At 49.9% G+C, this 16,336-nt stretch overlaps 1 protein-coding gene across 2 annotated transcripts in view; it reads right to left on the reverse strand.

Moving 5' to 3' along the window:
- UBE2K (ubiquitin conjugating enzyme E2 K) overlaps positions 1–16,336 on the reverse strand; it is a 355,329-nt gene that overhangs the window by 231,923 nt on the left and 107,070 nt on the right. The window contains exon 2 of one of the 2 annotated variants that reach the window (XM_086963963.1): positions 2,953–3,046. In XM_086963963.1, coding sequence (XP_086820089.1) covers positions 2,953–3,046 — 94 coding nt within the window. The remainder of the gene's footprint in view (positions 1–2,952; positions 3,047–16,336) is intronic. The other variant, XM_086963964.1, reaches the window with a different exon arrangement.

Genomic DNA, 16,336 nt, shown 5'->3' on the forward strand with positions numbered 1-16,336 from the left:
AAAAGAAAAGAGAATCAAATGAACCCGAGCAAGAATTTCTCAGGGATTTTTTGGAAGCCCTCACTCACCACCCTGGGTGGTGACATGCTTCATCATCGGGCCCACCAGGAGAAGCCGAATGCCTCCCTGGTGTGCTGCAACGCCAGGTTACTGCGGAGCGGGATTTTTTTGTGACAGAGTGTACAAAAAAAAGTGAATTTAAAAAATACCAAACCGTTTTACCAAACAAAAAACTTTATTCCGTGGTTAGCTGGGTATTGGTTAAAAAGTATGTGTTGGGTGTTTTCCCCTTTACACTGTAAAGGGGAAAACACCCAACACATTAGTTGGTATATTTCCCTGCACATACTTTTTACTGGCTGCGATTTAATATATTGTACAATGTTATGTTATGTTATATTTATTCTTATATAGCGCACGGCTACTCAAAAAGAGTGTCCCGGCGCTTTTTTTTGTAATGAGACCCTTATCAGAATAACACAACACAGTGATAAAACAGAATAGAAGGCAGAGCAGAGAAATAAAGGCCTAAGGGGCAAACAGCCAGGTTTTAAGGCCCCTCCTGAAGGCAAGTAAATTAGTAGCTCCGCGCAGTGTCAGCGGCAGAGAGTTCCACAACTGTGGCGCCAGCAATCCAAAAGGAACGGCCTCCAATGCGGGCTCTTTTTACTCGCGGCACCACCACCAGGAACAGAGATTCTGATCTGAGAGATTGAGCCGGGTGGTAGAAGGCGAGTCTCCTTTGGAGATACTTAGCTCCCACAGCATGAAGGGCTTTGTAGGCCAAATTTAATGCCTTGAAGGCAATCCGTTTTCGGATAGGCAGCCTCGCCTGTTTAGGCCATAAATGGCCCTCGCGGCCGCATTCTGCACAACTTGAAGCCGCTGCAGTAGATACATTGTTGAAGCCTGTGTAACTCAGAATGACCGCTGTCCATCCAGCCGTGTCTTAATGTCTGTCAATGTGCATATGTGCTGTTTTGATGTCACTGGGGGTGGGGGGGGGAGTTATTATAGGTTTCTTCTGTGAAATGACAAAAATAAAGTTTAAAAAAAAAATACTCGTCTAGGAAGACAATATCAGCGAAACTGGCTATGCTGTTATGCTTAATTTCATACCATCAAGTTTCAGTTGTTCGAGTCCTGGACATTACAGGTAGAGTTTTACCTGGGAAGTGGTGACCTTTCAGAATTTTCACCGAACAAAGTAACTAACTGGGTGACATATCCAGCATTTGAACAAGTTCATAAATTGTGTATGGTTCATGCATTGAAGAGGTAGGAGATTGTTACGGAGGAGCTGCGTCCTCAAGGTGAGCGTCAATTATCGATTGCCCTTACGAAACCTTATAAAGCGGTTTCTTCCCCTACGATTGCCAGATGGATCAGATGGGTTAAGCAAGAGGCGGGTATTGATACTTCCCTCTTTGGGGCCCACTCGTGAGAGCTGGTATGGCCTTTAAGGCTTTCTCCTTAAGAGCTAAACTGGTAGACCATCTCGGCGCAGATGATTGATCACCTGATTCCACTTTTTAAAAGTTTTATTTGAAACAAGTGTACTCTCTGGCAAACATAGTAGTTGATCAGCTTTAAACCAGCCTAATCCTCGTCTCCGGGTCCTGTCATGGAATGAAAAATGTCCTAGCTATCGTAAAGAAAAGTTTCAATTATTTTAAGGACACTGAGGAGAGGATTAGCCCACCCTGTGCTTCCTATCTCAAAGCTCCTCCCGGGAGGAGACACAATGAACTGCTGGGTCTTGATGATTGTGTAAAACTTACATCAGCTGCAATTGAATGCTAGTGCTAATAATTACGTCAGTGACTTGTCACATACGTTTTGGCCTAGGGTGTAACATGAGAAGCTAGGTTTCCTACTGTACATTGCCGATTGATAATTGTCCCGCTTATTATGAGTCGATAGACAACTTGTTTTTTTTCTTATTACCAGGAACTGAGTCCAATAAACAAGAGTAGAGCAAACGGATCTAAGCAGTGTACACAGGTAGAAAGAGGGAGATAGAAGGGCTATGAGGGAATGTAGTTGTTGAAAATGGTTTCTTTGAAAGGCTGCTGGAGAAAAAGTTGGGAGAGAACAGCCTAGTCCTTGCCTCTGTGTCCTTAATAGAATTTAAACTTTCCTTTACGATAGCTAGGAACATTTTCAGACTTGCTACTTCAGTCATTTACCAAATACCAAAATATAATCCCACGGCATCAGGTTGCCAGAATGAAACTTCAACGCATTCACAGCCAAAATACAATCCCACACACCGAATACTCGCAGGCACCAGCCTTTCAGGATGAGACCTCAATCAGTACACATTCAGTCAACCATAAACATCTAACCACAATACATTAGGTCCCAAAAACACTATGTAAAATTGTACATGCATCAAAATCCAGAAAACATTTAAAATGAAGACCTGGACGCAAAGATTTACACAAATATTTCTCTAAAGGTTATATTTACAGTCAATAATTACTAGTACTAATGGCTGCACACAATATTTCCAATAGTTTGTGCATCCCAGCTGTATAACTTAGTCATATTGATTACGTAATATTTAAAATAAAAGTGCTCTTGAGCATTAAAAAAAACATTAACTTGAATGGTCAGGCTTGAGAAGAAAATCATGCCATACGCTGAAGGAGGTAATGTCACTTAACCATAGTGTTATAAGTGATTAGATTACTTTTAAACCACAGGAGAATGTTCTCAAAAGTTTGTTTGGACTCTATAACATTGTATGACTTTGAATGCTGGGAACACTTGAGGGAATCTCATCACTTTGCATGTTTGATAGAAGAACGTTGATTTTCAAAAATAATTTCTATATTTGCATTACTTGCCTGACAACTTCAAACATTTCGGCTGTGCAGACCATAAAAAAACTACAATATTGTGAAGGATGAGGACTTGATAAACTTAAAATACAAAAGCTATACATGCCTTCATATGGCGTATCCGGAGGTCCTGCTATTTCGCCTCTTAACTCTGTAAAATTTTCATCTACAAGGTCTACTTTTATTTGATTCTTGCTGGTCTTAAAAAGAAACAAATAAACACATTAGTAACAAGCAAGGATACAGATGCACTGCAAACAATTCATGTATTGATAACACTTGCAAAACAATTTAACACATCCATTGTGTAATTCTGCATGTAAAAAACGGTGCCCCTTTTTTCGCTCAGCTGTACATGCAGATTATTTTGCCAACAAAAAATCTCATTTTTTGCAACAATTGAAACAGTTAAACACCAGACTGAAAAAAACTAAGAAGCTACAACTTTTAAAATCTGGTAGTTGATTAAAAGAGCCTATTAATCTCAACAATCTTAAAGTAAGTTGTTGCGGGGAACTAGCAGACATTTTTGTAGGTCATATTAAGATGCACCTTGAACTGATAAGCAGGTACCAAAAATGCATTAGATGTATATATAAAAAAAAAATTACTTCAAGAATATTTATTGAGAAAACAAGGTTTTTTAAGTAATCAAAGCAAGTAGGGCATGCAAGAGGGAAAGGTTAGGTACAGTGTCTCGAAACGGTTATGTCTTAACACCCGGCAATTGTGAAAGTACTTAGAAACTTTCCATCGAGAACAATATATCATACAAGGTAATATGAGATAGAAGATACTAAGGAGATTGCCGGATATGAAAGCAAAACAAAAATGATCTTGTGCAGCGAGATAAGCAAAGGCGGAGTTTGTGAAACTGGAAATGAAAGAAGGGAGAGGTTGAGGGGGGTATGTTGTCAGTTGCCTCACTTTGGATTCATTGGGTGTGCGAATGTGGAGAGCAGCTTTAAGGTCTAGATGGAGAAAGGGAGTGTAGGGGCAATGGGAAATTGTATTTTTGTGTACATCTGTCAATGGTGTTACATAATTGAAGGTACCTTTTCAGGATGTCAATCTGATTAATAAGAGCACTGTGTACATATGCGACCCATGCCTACCATGTCTGGAAGAAGAAGCAGTTAGCCAACTTCCGTTTAAGCTGGTTGAGCTTGGTTACAAAAGTTAGCAGTACATCTGGTGAGGTGAGTGTGTTGGAGGGTAGGGTCTGTTCGGGGCTGTAAACCGACCCAATTTCCTTGGGAAGCGTAACCAACTGCGTGTTTTAAAGAGGTTACTGAGATGGTCGGATATCTTGTCCCAATATGGTCTGACTAGTTTGCAGGTAAAAAAAAGTGTTGAGTCTTGCGTGCTGATCTTACAGTTCTAACACAAGTTGGAGTCAATTAGATTTCGTTTCTTCAGTTTTGAGGGTCCAGTAGACTATTGGGTGTGAAGAGTTTCTATTGGGAAAGGGGAAGGTATGACTGTTTTAGGGCATTGCTACAGATTTTGGAACATGTTTTTATCTTGAAGGTTGGCTCTTCCAGCCCGCTCCCCCTTGGCGGACCGGTCCAGGGTCCACTGGATGCTGTGTGCAGCAATCTGCTGTGTATGCGGAGCGGTTACCAATGTCCTCTAGGCCGAGGGATGTGTGGGGCCCTTTCACGACGGTCACTTGTACGGTGGACGCTTGGAGGCGTATAGTGCGCATCCTGGGAGTGCACTTACTGTACTCGCCACGATTGCCCCTCGTGTATCACGCCAGCATGATCGTAGTGCAGGAGGTGGGATTTCGGAACCTGTGTAAACTACTGTGGATTACTACATGGGGAGACCTCTTTTTTAGTGGCCAATATCGGACGCAGGAGCATCTATTTCATGATAGTCACCCCACCCCCCTGGAGATTTTCTTGTACGTCCGTCTCCGACAGGGGATGTGGATGGTACATCCAGAGTTTCATTCGGAACCAGAGACCTTTGTGCCATTACAGCTTCTCCTAAGCTCCCCTGATGGGAAACACCAAGTGTCGAAATTATACAAAACAATCAGGGAATGAAGGACAGGCATCAATAGCTCCGCTCGTACCCAGTGGTCGGCAGACCTGGGGTAGGAGATATCAGATGAACAATGGAGATATTGCTGCAGCATCACGGAAAATATAACAGCTAGATGCAGATTTAAAGTCATACACTATAAGTTCCTGCAACGTATATATTATACTCCCGCCAAGAAATACCGGTTTCATTTATCGGACAATGACAGGTGTGCGAGATGCCAGAAGCCTGGGGCGGGTTTCATGCATCTGGCGTGGGAATGCCCGAATGTGCACGAGTATTGGTCCCAAGTTCATAAGGCACTTGAACGCATGATGGGCGCTACCCTTGAAATGGACCCCTTGATGATGCTGTTGGGTTACACTAGGCACATTCCCAAACAGGCAAGGACATTTGTCGATATTGCTCTTTTGAGGGCGAAACGTAGAATTGCTTGTAGGTGGGGAAGAGGGATAGCTCCGAAGTTCAAGGATTGGCTGCATGATCGGATATACTGCCAGGAGCAATCTGCTGTGTATGCGGAGCGGTTACCAATGTCCTCTAGGCTGAGGGATGTGTGGGGCCCTTTGCAGATATATCCGAGGAGTGATGAGGAGTGAACGGATGTAGTGGTTGCAGAGCGGGGAGCCCTAGAGTCGGATGCCCTCCCTATGTAAAGCTCCTTTAGGGATAGAAGGGGTGCTTACCTTTAGGTTGCCGCTATTACAGAATTATGCAAATGTAAATTTGATGCTGACCCTACTATATTGTTGACTTATTATATATTGCTGTTGAGAATGATGACAAAGCACATTTGTGTTTTGATGTACTGTGCTGATACCCGAGGATCGTCTGGCGTCATTGATGAACGGTTAATCGAGACCCCTCCTTGCAGGTTGGACTGCCCTCTCTACAAAAGTCGCTAAATGGACTTGATTTGGTTCCACTGCCTTATTATTACATGCAATGTGCCTTTCTCTCTAATGTTCAATGACTATGTGCGCGACACAATGTGATGGATGAATCTGATATTCTGATGTTGTATGGTTAAAAGCATAAAATTCCAACACACGGGTTTAAAAAAAAAAGTTTGGATTTTGTCTTAAAAACGTAAGACAAAATCCTAACTTTACTACTCCTAAAAAAAAATAAAAAAAAAATAAGAAGGATGGCTCTTCCAATCTTCTGGAACTCAGTTTTACATTTTTGCTGCTTAAATTCTCTGACTAGGATACATAATTGGAGTTTGAGTTCTCTCTTTTTCTTGACCTCCAGCTGAAATTTACACATCTGGTGTAGCATTTTAGGGAATCCCAAACTGCGAATGCTGAGAGACATGAATTTGTGTTTTCTTGTTTTTAGTGGTTACTGGATTGTTTGGTGGTGTCACAGTGAGGTGTGCATGATCCAATATCACCGGCTCTAATGACGTTTCTGTGGCTAATTGCACCTGGTTAGGGCCTGGTCAGCTTTTTAGTTTTGTCAATGTGTGACTTCTTTTGGCCTGGTTTTTGTAAAACCTTATTGGTGTGGGAGCTGCAGGGCCCTCACCATTATAAGAAACATTGACAAAGGCAAAAACTGTTTTTGGTCTCAAAAAGCGCACACTGGGGGGCGTGGCCAAGATGGCGACCGGGACAGATGTCGCCGAGTGAGGCTCCTGGCTCAATACCCCCGTCCTGACCATTTAACAGCCCTTACCCCCTACAGCAACCCCCCAGAAAGCGAGCGCTGAACGCCCAGGGCTCTGGGGGTCGATACCCGCTGTCTTCTGAAGTCGACGGAGCCCCGCAGCGGCCCTAGGCGGACTTTCCTTCCCGGCGGAGTCCCGACCCGCCATTTTGCGGAGCGAGGCCGGCGGCTGCCGCCAGTAGCAACTGAGCTTCCCGGCTCCGGAGGAGGCAGAATCCCGGCGTGAGACGGGACGAGGGACACCACTGAGCTGAAACACAAAGCCTCGTCACCCGGAGTTCACCCACCGCTACAGAGAGCGACGGCAAGTGAGGAGCACCACCGCCGGCCAGCCGTGAAACTCGAGCCCCCGGCTTGGGGGCCTGGAGCCGGGGCCCGCTCCGGAGCAGTGACCCTCCCCTGCGCCAGCGGGGTCTGGCGGCCCGGGGGGGGCAGCGCAGATCTGGCAACAGTGGGGAGCGTGGCGCCGATCAACGCCGATGACCCGGTGAGTGCGGGCTGACCCGGGTAGGGGTTCGCGCCTGGCTGCTGGCTCCGCGAAACTCGAGCTCCCGGCTTGTGGGCCCAGCGGACGCTGCAGACGCGGAGGGTCTCGCCGAAAGGGGGCATCTGGCTGCCACGACGACTGCAGGGGAGACGGTGTGGCCCGGTGCCTTTCCAACAGAGGCTGCAACCTAGGGAGTGAGCCTGTGGTTGGAACTTGAGAGGCTGCACCGGGGCTCGAGGCCCGAGACCTGAGAGCAGCAGAGGCCAGCGGCGTGGGGGCAGGGTCCGGGGCCAGATTTGAGCTGCTGCCCAGAAGGCGAAGTTTGGAGGGCCCAAGGCCTTGGGAGGAACAGACTGAACGCCCCGTGGCTGAGATGCGAGACGCCGCTCAGCGTTGCACTGCGGACCCTGGGCCGGGGCGCCTGCACGGTGAAGCGAGAGGGGCGGCCTATATCCACTCCTGGGGCCCAGACCAACAGGCAGGATTCACCCGCGGCTGCTGCTGAGACATACCACGGTGGCTCTGCTCCCACTGCAGTGGGGAAGGTTTAGGGCCTCCACAGACTATATTGCCGTGCACCATGGCCACGGGACAACACAGAACAGGCCGAACGATAACGGACGTTTTGGGGAAAAGCGTCCCCAAAGGAGACAAAAGCCCTGTATCCTCGGTCACCCCGAAAACTGTCACAGGACCGGATGATGCAAACGCCCCAATCACCAAATCCTTCCTGGAGACTCTTTAACACCTTTAGGGAAGACTTCCAGACACTGAAACAGGACATGGCCGGTGATTTCAGAGAGCTTCGCAGGGACGTGGATGGCCTGGGGGAGCGGGTGGCCGATCTGTCCAAAGGCGAAGAGATAGAACAACTGCAGCAGGAGGTGGTGCGCCTCAAAGAGCAGCAGGTAGACTTACAAGCACACGCAGAAGACCTTAAAAATCGGTCTAGAAGAAATAACATAAGGGTCCGGGGTGTACCACTCAAAACGGAAGGGACGAGTGTCACTCTACAGAACATACAGACCCGCCCATTAACAATAACCTTGAGGCGAGCTGGAAAGAGCAGATATGCCTCACAACCCAGCCCCTGGAATGCAGCTATCATTTAGCGGAGCCTCCACCTACGTTCCACAGTGGCGTGGCAGAAATTTGGGCATGCAAAAAAGGTGTGCCCATCAAAGGTCCTCTTAGCGTCTGGTCTAACCATATCTATTATACTTGTCGAAGCAAGAAGTTCCCAATGTAAAATCAAGATTGCTCTGGAGCGCTCTTCTTGCCCAGCTGGATGATTTAGTTTCCGCATAATTGGAAAGCGGTGTGCTCGCTGGACCTCAGTGCCCCAGTTCCATTGTGCGAGTTCCGGAAGTGCACCTTTTAGCAGGGATACAACATAAGACATTATGTTCCCCCTTCTGCATTCTCGGCAATTCCAAGTAATCGAACCTTATTTCTCCTTTGTCGATTCTCGAAATCCTTGAGTTTCCAACACTTGTCCATTGCCTGTTTTTCCTGCTGCACCTTAGACTCCTGTAGTTTATATACCGCTTCCTCCAAAAAAACTGTTCTGTCCTCCACTTGTGTGACCCTTTCGGTACATAATTTGTTAGCTTTGCGAATTGAGGCCTGTAGTTCTTTGTTGCTTGTAATGCCCGCCTACTTTCAATTCTGGCCTCACCCTGTATTTGTTTTAGGGTGGAGTATATTAAGTCCAGAGAGTGGGGGGGGGCAGCAGGACCCAGGGTGCAGCTGAGTCATCTGCGGTAGAGAGCCCCGTATTCTCATAAGCCATACTTGTGGCAGAGTAGTCCCATTCCAGATTTCTCACAATGGTCAGATAATTTTTTACAGGGCTCGTTTTGATTCTAATTCTTCGCTTTTGCGAGGTTGATTTACTATAGTGGGCTTTTTGCACTGTTGAGGATTCTCCAGAATCCGTACTGCTAGAGATAATGAAGTCACTCTGAACTGCCGAGTCAGAGTCATCGTTAAGTGAGTAGAATTTATCTCCTTCAGGGGAGCGATGAGTCGTCGCAACCAGGAGCTGGGGCATTTGCCTAGAATCACTGTCTGTAGCATTAGTGTTGTCATGTATGCTGAGTAGCCGCCCTCGATGACAACAGTGTTGATGTTATTATTGCTAATTTTACAGCTTATTCAAGAGGGCTCCGCCCGATACTTCTCTTGGACCCCCGAATGGACCTCTCGTGTCTCTGCCGAGTCCATTAAACCACCACCACCACTTTTAGATGCGGGCGTGACGATTGCTGGTAAATTACTATCCTTCAGAGAAACAAGTTCCGGTCCTTGTGGTAAAAGTGCGCTTGTTACATTATTTTCGGATGAGTCTGTATAAGCTACAGGATCTATCTGCAAGTTTTCATCTTAGTGAGCCAGATCCAGACCAGACTCCAGCAGCTGATCCGGTCCAGGTAATGTTTCCAACCCTGTTCCCAAGCTGAGCTGGACAGGCACAGCAATCTCTTCAGTTCCTACAATCGTCCTATCGAGAGAAGTCTCTTTAATAACTTTAGCCAGCGCAAGCAGGGCGGTAGGTGAGGACATAGAAAATTCCTCGAATACTGTGGGCTGCCTCAGGATACCTTCTCAAGCCGCCGCTGCCATCCGAAGCCGGCTCCCAATGGCAAGTCCAACATCCTTCAGACCGCCATCAGCCCTTTTTGCCTGGCCACCGCGTCGCCCCGGATTTAACACCCCCACTGAGGCAGTATCACCAGCGTTAGCTGTAGCCTTCGCATTTGAGGCGCTGGAAGCCCCGCGGGCCCCCCCCCCCTTGCGGGTGAGTAGTGCGCTATGCAAGTATCAATTTACAATTTTTGTTAAGCTCACTGCTACCACATAATTTTCAATGGGTGCAGAGGGGATAGACAGCAGCAGCTCTTGTCGAGGTCAGTCTGCCATCTTGCCCCTCCCCCTCGCAACAAACTAGGTGGTTTCACATTTTTTAAGATGCTCTTGAAAATGGTATGGATCAAGATGGCCCGACACACCATTGGCTTTACTGGGTTGTCAAGAGGATGCTTAAGGGAAAACGAAGATACATATCAAGGGCCTGCTTAGCTATACACAGCCTCATCCTCTCAACCACAGACTGAGTGGCTGATCGGATTTATTTTACTGATGGGGCAGATGTATACCCTAGGAAATTGCCTACCATCTCAGTACTAGGAAATATCTGGGAACCCATTAAGGAACATCTAGTAGATCAGCAGTTCTTAACCTGATGTCCGGGGACCCCTTTGAATCCACGGTCCATTCAGGGGGTCAGCGACTGCTTATAAAGTTGAAAATTATCAGATGAATAAACTACATATAGGGAGCCTGGCCAAGATGGCAACCCGCAGTGGATGTGGATTAGAGAAGCTCCAAGTCACTAGCCAGTCTAACACCATTCTGAAAACTCCAGACCCGCATAGTAAGTGGCAGCAGGTCGCTTGGGCCTCCAGGAGTCGGGTTGGTGCTCTCACGGACCGCTGTGGGTACTGTCAGTGCAACTGCTGGTGATCGTGGCCTGCCTGGACCTGCACAGGCTCTCTTGCAGAGTCGCCCAGGCGAGACATGTGTGGGTGGTGCATACTGCCAGCTGGAGGCCTGGGGCTCCCTGTGGATTTAGCTGCCCTGAACCTGGCCCCCAAGAAGCATCATCAACATAGGGGACCTGAGGCCATCACCAACACAGTGTGTAGCCGCGAGTCCCCCGCCACTTGAATTCGGGGCCTACTGCAGACACAACTAAAGGTCCTGATGCTGTGCCGGCCCCTACCTGCCACAGTGTGTAACTGGAGTGAGGGGCCGCACGAGGGGACCGCCAGGGAGGCATGCCAATGGCAACGTCCAGACACACCAGAGAGAGGAGCAAAGGCCTCGGCTATGGCCCTGGAGACACCTACACCGTGGAGACTAGCCATAGCACTTGGATTGAGGTGCTTAGTGCCCTAGGCTGACTGGGGAGGGGGGGGGTCGGCAATTCCCGAAAGTGTTTGGAGGGCCCTGCGGGCCACCACTTGCCTATATACATGCTCATGGGTGTATGATCAGACACTGAGGGTGCCGGTGACAAACACACGCGCGCACACACACACACCCCCCCTCAAATTCTGCACCGAAGCCCAGCCACCCAACTGCTTGAAACCGTTCCAGGATGGTAAGACAGAGGCCAGCCAGGAGTAGCAGCGAGTAGTAGTAGTAGAGAAAAGCTTTATTAGATTTCACAAATATATAAAATCATAAAAGCAAAGGTTCATAGATGCATACAATCCAGTGAATTACATTTGAGAACAATTACTACGTCCATAAAATTTTTTTAAAACAGATTAAACTTTTCCTTTTCCTCAAGATACTTTTTAAAAAGCCTATCATTATACCAACACAGTATACATCATTTAAGAATTGTAAGAAGAGTAGAGCCGGGATACATTGACGCCATGAACCTTTTTTTAAAAATGGTCTAATCCATCTGGTTCTCTCTGCTGAATAAAATTTACAGAAAAATATTACATGGAGTGTGTATTGATCTGATAGATTATCGCACGGGCATTTACGGAGCATTATCGCACGGGCATTTACGGAGCATTTTGGCTGAGACCAGGGTTAGTTGATGTTTTAATACGTTTTTTTTGTTTAGTTCCACTCCTAGTCTTAGTGTTTCAAGATGATTCCAGCAGAGTGACTTTAATTCTTTCCTTGTTATGTTATGTAGGGAGTCTGTCTTAAGATAAAACTCTGGTCTCCCCAAATCCTTTGTAAAATTGCATATATATAACTCAGCCATGGGATCTTGGCAGCCTGATCCAGTCCCAAAGAATCTTTCATTATTTCTCTATTTAAAACGAAGTCAGGTGAGGTCCAGACTCTATGCCATAGCAGTAAAGGTTGCATGCTTATCAGATCGCTTATGTAACGAATGCCCAATTCAGAGTGACAGTTAAAAATAGAAGGGGGGCGGCTTGGATGGCGGCCTGAGCGGACGCGCTCCGTCCTGCACCCCAGTAAGCCCATTTAATAGCCGTTCAGAGCCCCCAATTGGTTGGTACCTGGCCCGGTACTGTCGGGGGAACCTCTGCAGGAGTCGACAAGACGACGAGCACCAAGCGGCCGCTGCCGCAGATCCTTTCACGCGTCCATTTTGGACCCGGCTCGGAGAAAATTGCGGCGATCCCCGCCGACAGTTGGCACCGAGCCGCCCCACCCAGTCCAGCCGGGAAACAGACCTCGGCGGGCCGTTGCCCGGCGTGACCCGCCCAGTTCAGGCGGACGGAGAGGAATCAGGGCACCTGCTACAAGCAGAGGTGAGCGGGGCGAGCTGCGGAGGAGACTGCGCCTGGGACCCGGGAGCTGCGAAATAGAGGCCGGGGGTCGGGCCTGCTCCAGGTCGCCTCCAGGCAGCACCAGCGCTCTGGTGCAAGGACAGAGCACTCACAGCGGCAGGGGGCCATGGCCATAATAGCGGAAGTCCGCGAGCAGCAGCGGAGACGCAGAGGAGACGGAAGGTGGGGCAGCTAGGCGGGTGCGTGGAAGAGCCAGCAAGACGCGGACAGCAAGGCAATCGAGCCCCCGGCATGGGGCCTGCCACTGCCAGCCGGCAGGAGGCCTACAAAATTGGGACCGCGCGGCGGCGAGTGGGAGACTGAACAGCACCTGTCGTGGCGGCAAGGGCCAGACCCCCGCCCGAGACGTGGGCCCCCGCAGAGGCGCTCATAACTACACAGGCGAACTGCAGGGACAAGCGGCAGCAATAAGGAGCAAAGGAGTGGGGTGCGAAGGTGGGGCGCAGTGCGCCAGGCACAGTCACAGTCGACATGCAGACAGAGGCCGCGAGCTCACGGAGCCCCTAGCACAAGCTGAGAACACCTTCACTTCAGGCATCTCTACATCAGGGTGGTGCATCGGCGTGTAGGACAGCTCGGCGTGCTCCAAGCCTGGACTGCGCCAGAGTCCCGACCTCAAGAAGGGGAGAGCACTTGACTAGCCGAGCCACCCCCTTGAGATAACTGGTCACTCAAGATCCCTTTAGGTAAGGGGTTGGAGACGCCATGGCAACCGGAGGGCGCAAGGGAGGGCGCACAATAACGTACCTGCTAACAAAAGGCGCACCTAAAACTGAGAAAAGCCCACCCCCACCGGCAGCGGGGAAGGACGCAGTGGGGCGAGATGATGGGGGCGCCCCCATCACGAAAATGTTCTTGGAGACCCTTTTCAACTCCCTCCGGGAAGATTTCCAAACTTTGAAGCAAAAAATGGCGGGAGACTTCAGAGAGTTGCGTCGCAACGTGGACGGGCTGGGGGTGGAAGAGGGAGGGGGGGGGTCAACGCGTGGCTGCGGTGGAGGAGGCGGACCAGAATAGGAGCGAAGAAATTGAGCAACTCCAGAAAGAAGTGGTCCGCCTGCGGGAGCAACAGGTCGACTTGCAGGCACATGCACAGGATCTGGAAAACCGCTCCCGACGGAATAACATACGGGTCCGGGGTGTGCCATCTCAAGCAGAAGGGGGCGACGTATCTCACTTCCTACAAGGCCTATTCCGGGAGATCCTAGGGGAAACAGACGACTGTGTAATACGCATTGACAGGGCCCACAGGGTGGGCCTTGCACGCCGGGTGCCCGCCCCTCCCCTGGATATCCTTGCATTTCTGCCAGACTTCCCCTTTAAGGAGAGAATCCTACAAGAGGCACGCCGGAAACAGCCTTTCCAATACCGCGGCGTCTCTGTGGCGCTGTTCCAGGACTTGTCGGCAATCACCCTGCAGAAAAGGAAAGTCTTCAGACCGGCTACCACGTTCCTGCGAGACAAAGACATCCCTTATTCCTGGGGACATCCCTTCAGGTTAATCTTCAAGTGGAATGGGGCCCTACAGCAGCTCAGGTCACTCCGGGACACCTGCACACTACTGGGCATTGAGCCGGGCGAGGACGCACCGAAAGAAGATGCAGCTCAATGCTCCCCGGACGGCGACACGCCGCGTGCGCCACGGGACGGTTGGCAACGAGTGAGCCGCAGGCGCTCCCCAAAGGCGTCCCTTAAGCCGGACCCGGCTACGATGGCACATGAACAAGCGTCTGCTATTCAGGAGGTGTCCAAGGACACGGCGGCAGCAGATGGACTCATCTCCAGACGCAAGTGGGAGGGGTTTCTTCTACATTTCCAGTGCATAGGGCTGTGGGGGAGGGGCGGGGGGCCGTCAGGGCCACCGTTGCCACGTATTCCCTTCTTTCGGGTCACTACCACAGGCCTGGACTGTGTCTGAATAGGCCTGGGACTATGATTGTTCGCTGGGTGTTCGAGGTTGGGGTTAGGGAGGGGAGTGTTGAGGAAGGGGGGAGAGTTGGGGGGTAGGGGAGGGGTGGAGGGTGGGGGACGGTTTGGGGGTTGGGCAGGGTGGGCAGAGGGGGGCGGAGGGAGGGGGGGTTGAGGGAGGTGGGGGGGTTGCCGGTATGTTCCGTTCAGCGAGGCAACGGGCAGGGTCTCCAGAGGTGCCACCGCACACGACAGAGAGAGACAAGATACACACACACCCATGGCTGAGGAGACACTCCAGGTTCTCACCTTAAACGTCAAGGGACTCAATAACCCCATTAAACGAAGAGCGGTGCTCTCCTATTTGGAGAACTCAGGGGCAGCCATATGCTTGCTACAGGAGACGCATTTACTCCCCAAAGATTGGCACCGGATGAGGTCTAGGGCCTTTCCGCTAAAATTCTATTCTTCTACCAATGAGAAAAAGGCTGGGGTTGCTCTACTATTCGCACAACGCTTTAAGGGCAGGGTGGGAAACAAGATCGCAGAAACCAAGGGCAGACTCCTGGCATACGACGTCCTCATAGGGGATTTGACGATCACAATTGGGTCCATATACGCTCCCAATACTAGACAGTAAGCCTTTCTCAAAGGGGCTCTAGCTGATGTGCTGGGGACAAACACAAGGTACACGCTGGTAGGTGGGGACATTAATTTGGTAATGGATACTGTGAAAGACAGGTCAGGTCAAAGGTTTGGCGCCACAGGGGCAATCTCCACCGAAGGTGGACAATGGCTGGCCAGTAGAGGGTTCATAGATCTTTGGAGGGGGGCTCATTCCACAACTGCGGGGTACACCTTTTACTCACACATTCACTGCACGTACGCTAGGATTGATCACTTTCTAGGCTCCACCGAATTAGCCCCCTTGGTCCAGGATATCGAGGTCGTCCCGGCGGCATTATCGGAACCACGACGCGGTGACGATTCGATTGGCGGTTCCACGTGTGCAGACGCGTAAAGGTAAATGGTGTCTTCGTGAGAACCTATTCCAGCGTAAGGGGGTCGCCCAGCAGTTTTCCAAAAGCATTGCAGACTACTTGAACATAAATGACACTGGCGAAGTGGCCTTGTCGGCGGTCTGGGGCGCACTCAAGGCAGTGGTAAGGGGGGAGCTAATTGCGCTTGCAGCGGCGGACAACAAGGAACGAAAGGACAGACGCCAGGTGTTATCGGAGCAAGTGCAGGAGTTGGAAAAGGTTCCTAGCCGGACGGGGGCCCCCGGGTTTGGCACAAGCTTAAGGCGGCCAGGGCACAACTTGCGAGCCTGGACCTAGACCGCGCAGAGTACGCATCGCTACGTCTACGCCACACGTATTATGTTGGGGGGGGGGGGACCAAAACCGGACGGTTGCTTGCCAGTAAACTCAAAGCCTAAGTCCTCCGATCCACAATCCCGGTTATTCACGGAGAGGGAAGTAGAGGTCCGAGAAGACGTTCAAATAGCTGAGGCGTTCAGGGCGTTTTACGCCTCCTTATATACTGCTGATTCGACCCTATTCACCGAGGCAAGGGAAGCATACCTCACTGAGGCAGCGATTACCGCCCTCAGTGAATCAAACGCTCAATATTTGGATACCCCTATTCGCTTGGAGGAAGTAATATCAGCAATTGCACCTTAAGCCTCTGAAGGCTCCGGGCCCAGACGTATTTTCCGCAGAGTTCTATAAAACGTTTTGCCCCCTTCTTGCCCCAGTGCGGACTAGACTTTTCAACTCCTTTCAGGGTCGTGGCTCCATTCCGCAGGACATGTTGGAAGCAGACAATCGTTCGGCCGAAACAGGGCAAAGACACGACCCAATGTGCGGCCTACCGACCGATATCACTGCTTCACCTGGACTTGAAACTTTTTACCGGGATTCTGCCCGCTAGGCTCGGCCCATTCCTCCCAGGTATAATAGAGCCCGACCAAGCAGGTTTTATTCCCAACCGACAGTGCGCTGATAATACTAGCGCATAATGCA

Source organism: Lissotriton vulgaris, chromosome 3_2 (genome assembly GCF_964263255.1).
Source record: "Lissotriton vulgaris chromosome 3_2, aLisVul1.2, whole genome shotgun sequence".
In the NCBI taxonomy this organism is placed as follows: domain Eukaryota; kingdom Metazoa; phylum Chordata; class Amphibia; order Caudata; family Salamandridae; genus Lissotriton; species Lissotriton vulgaris.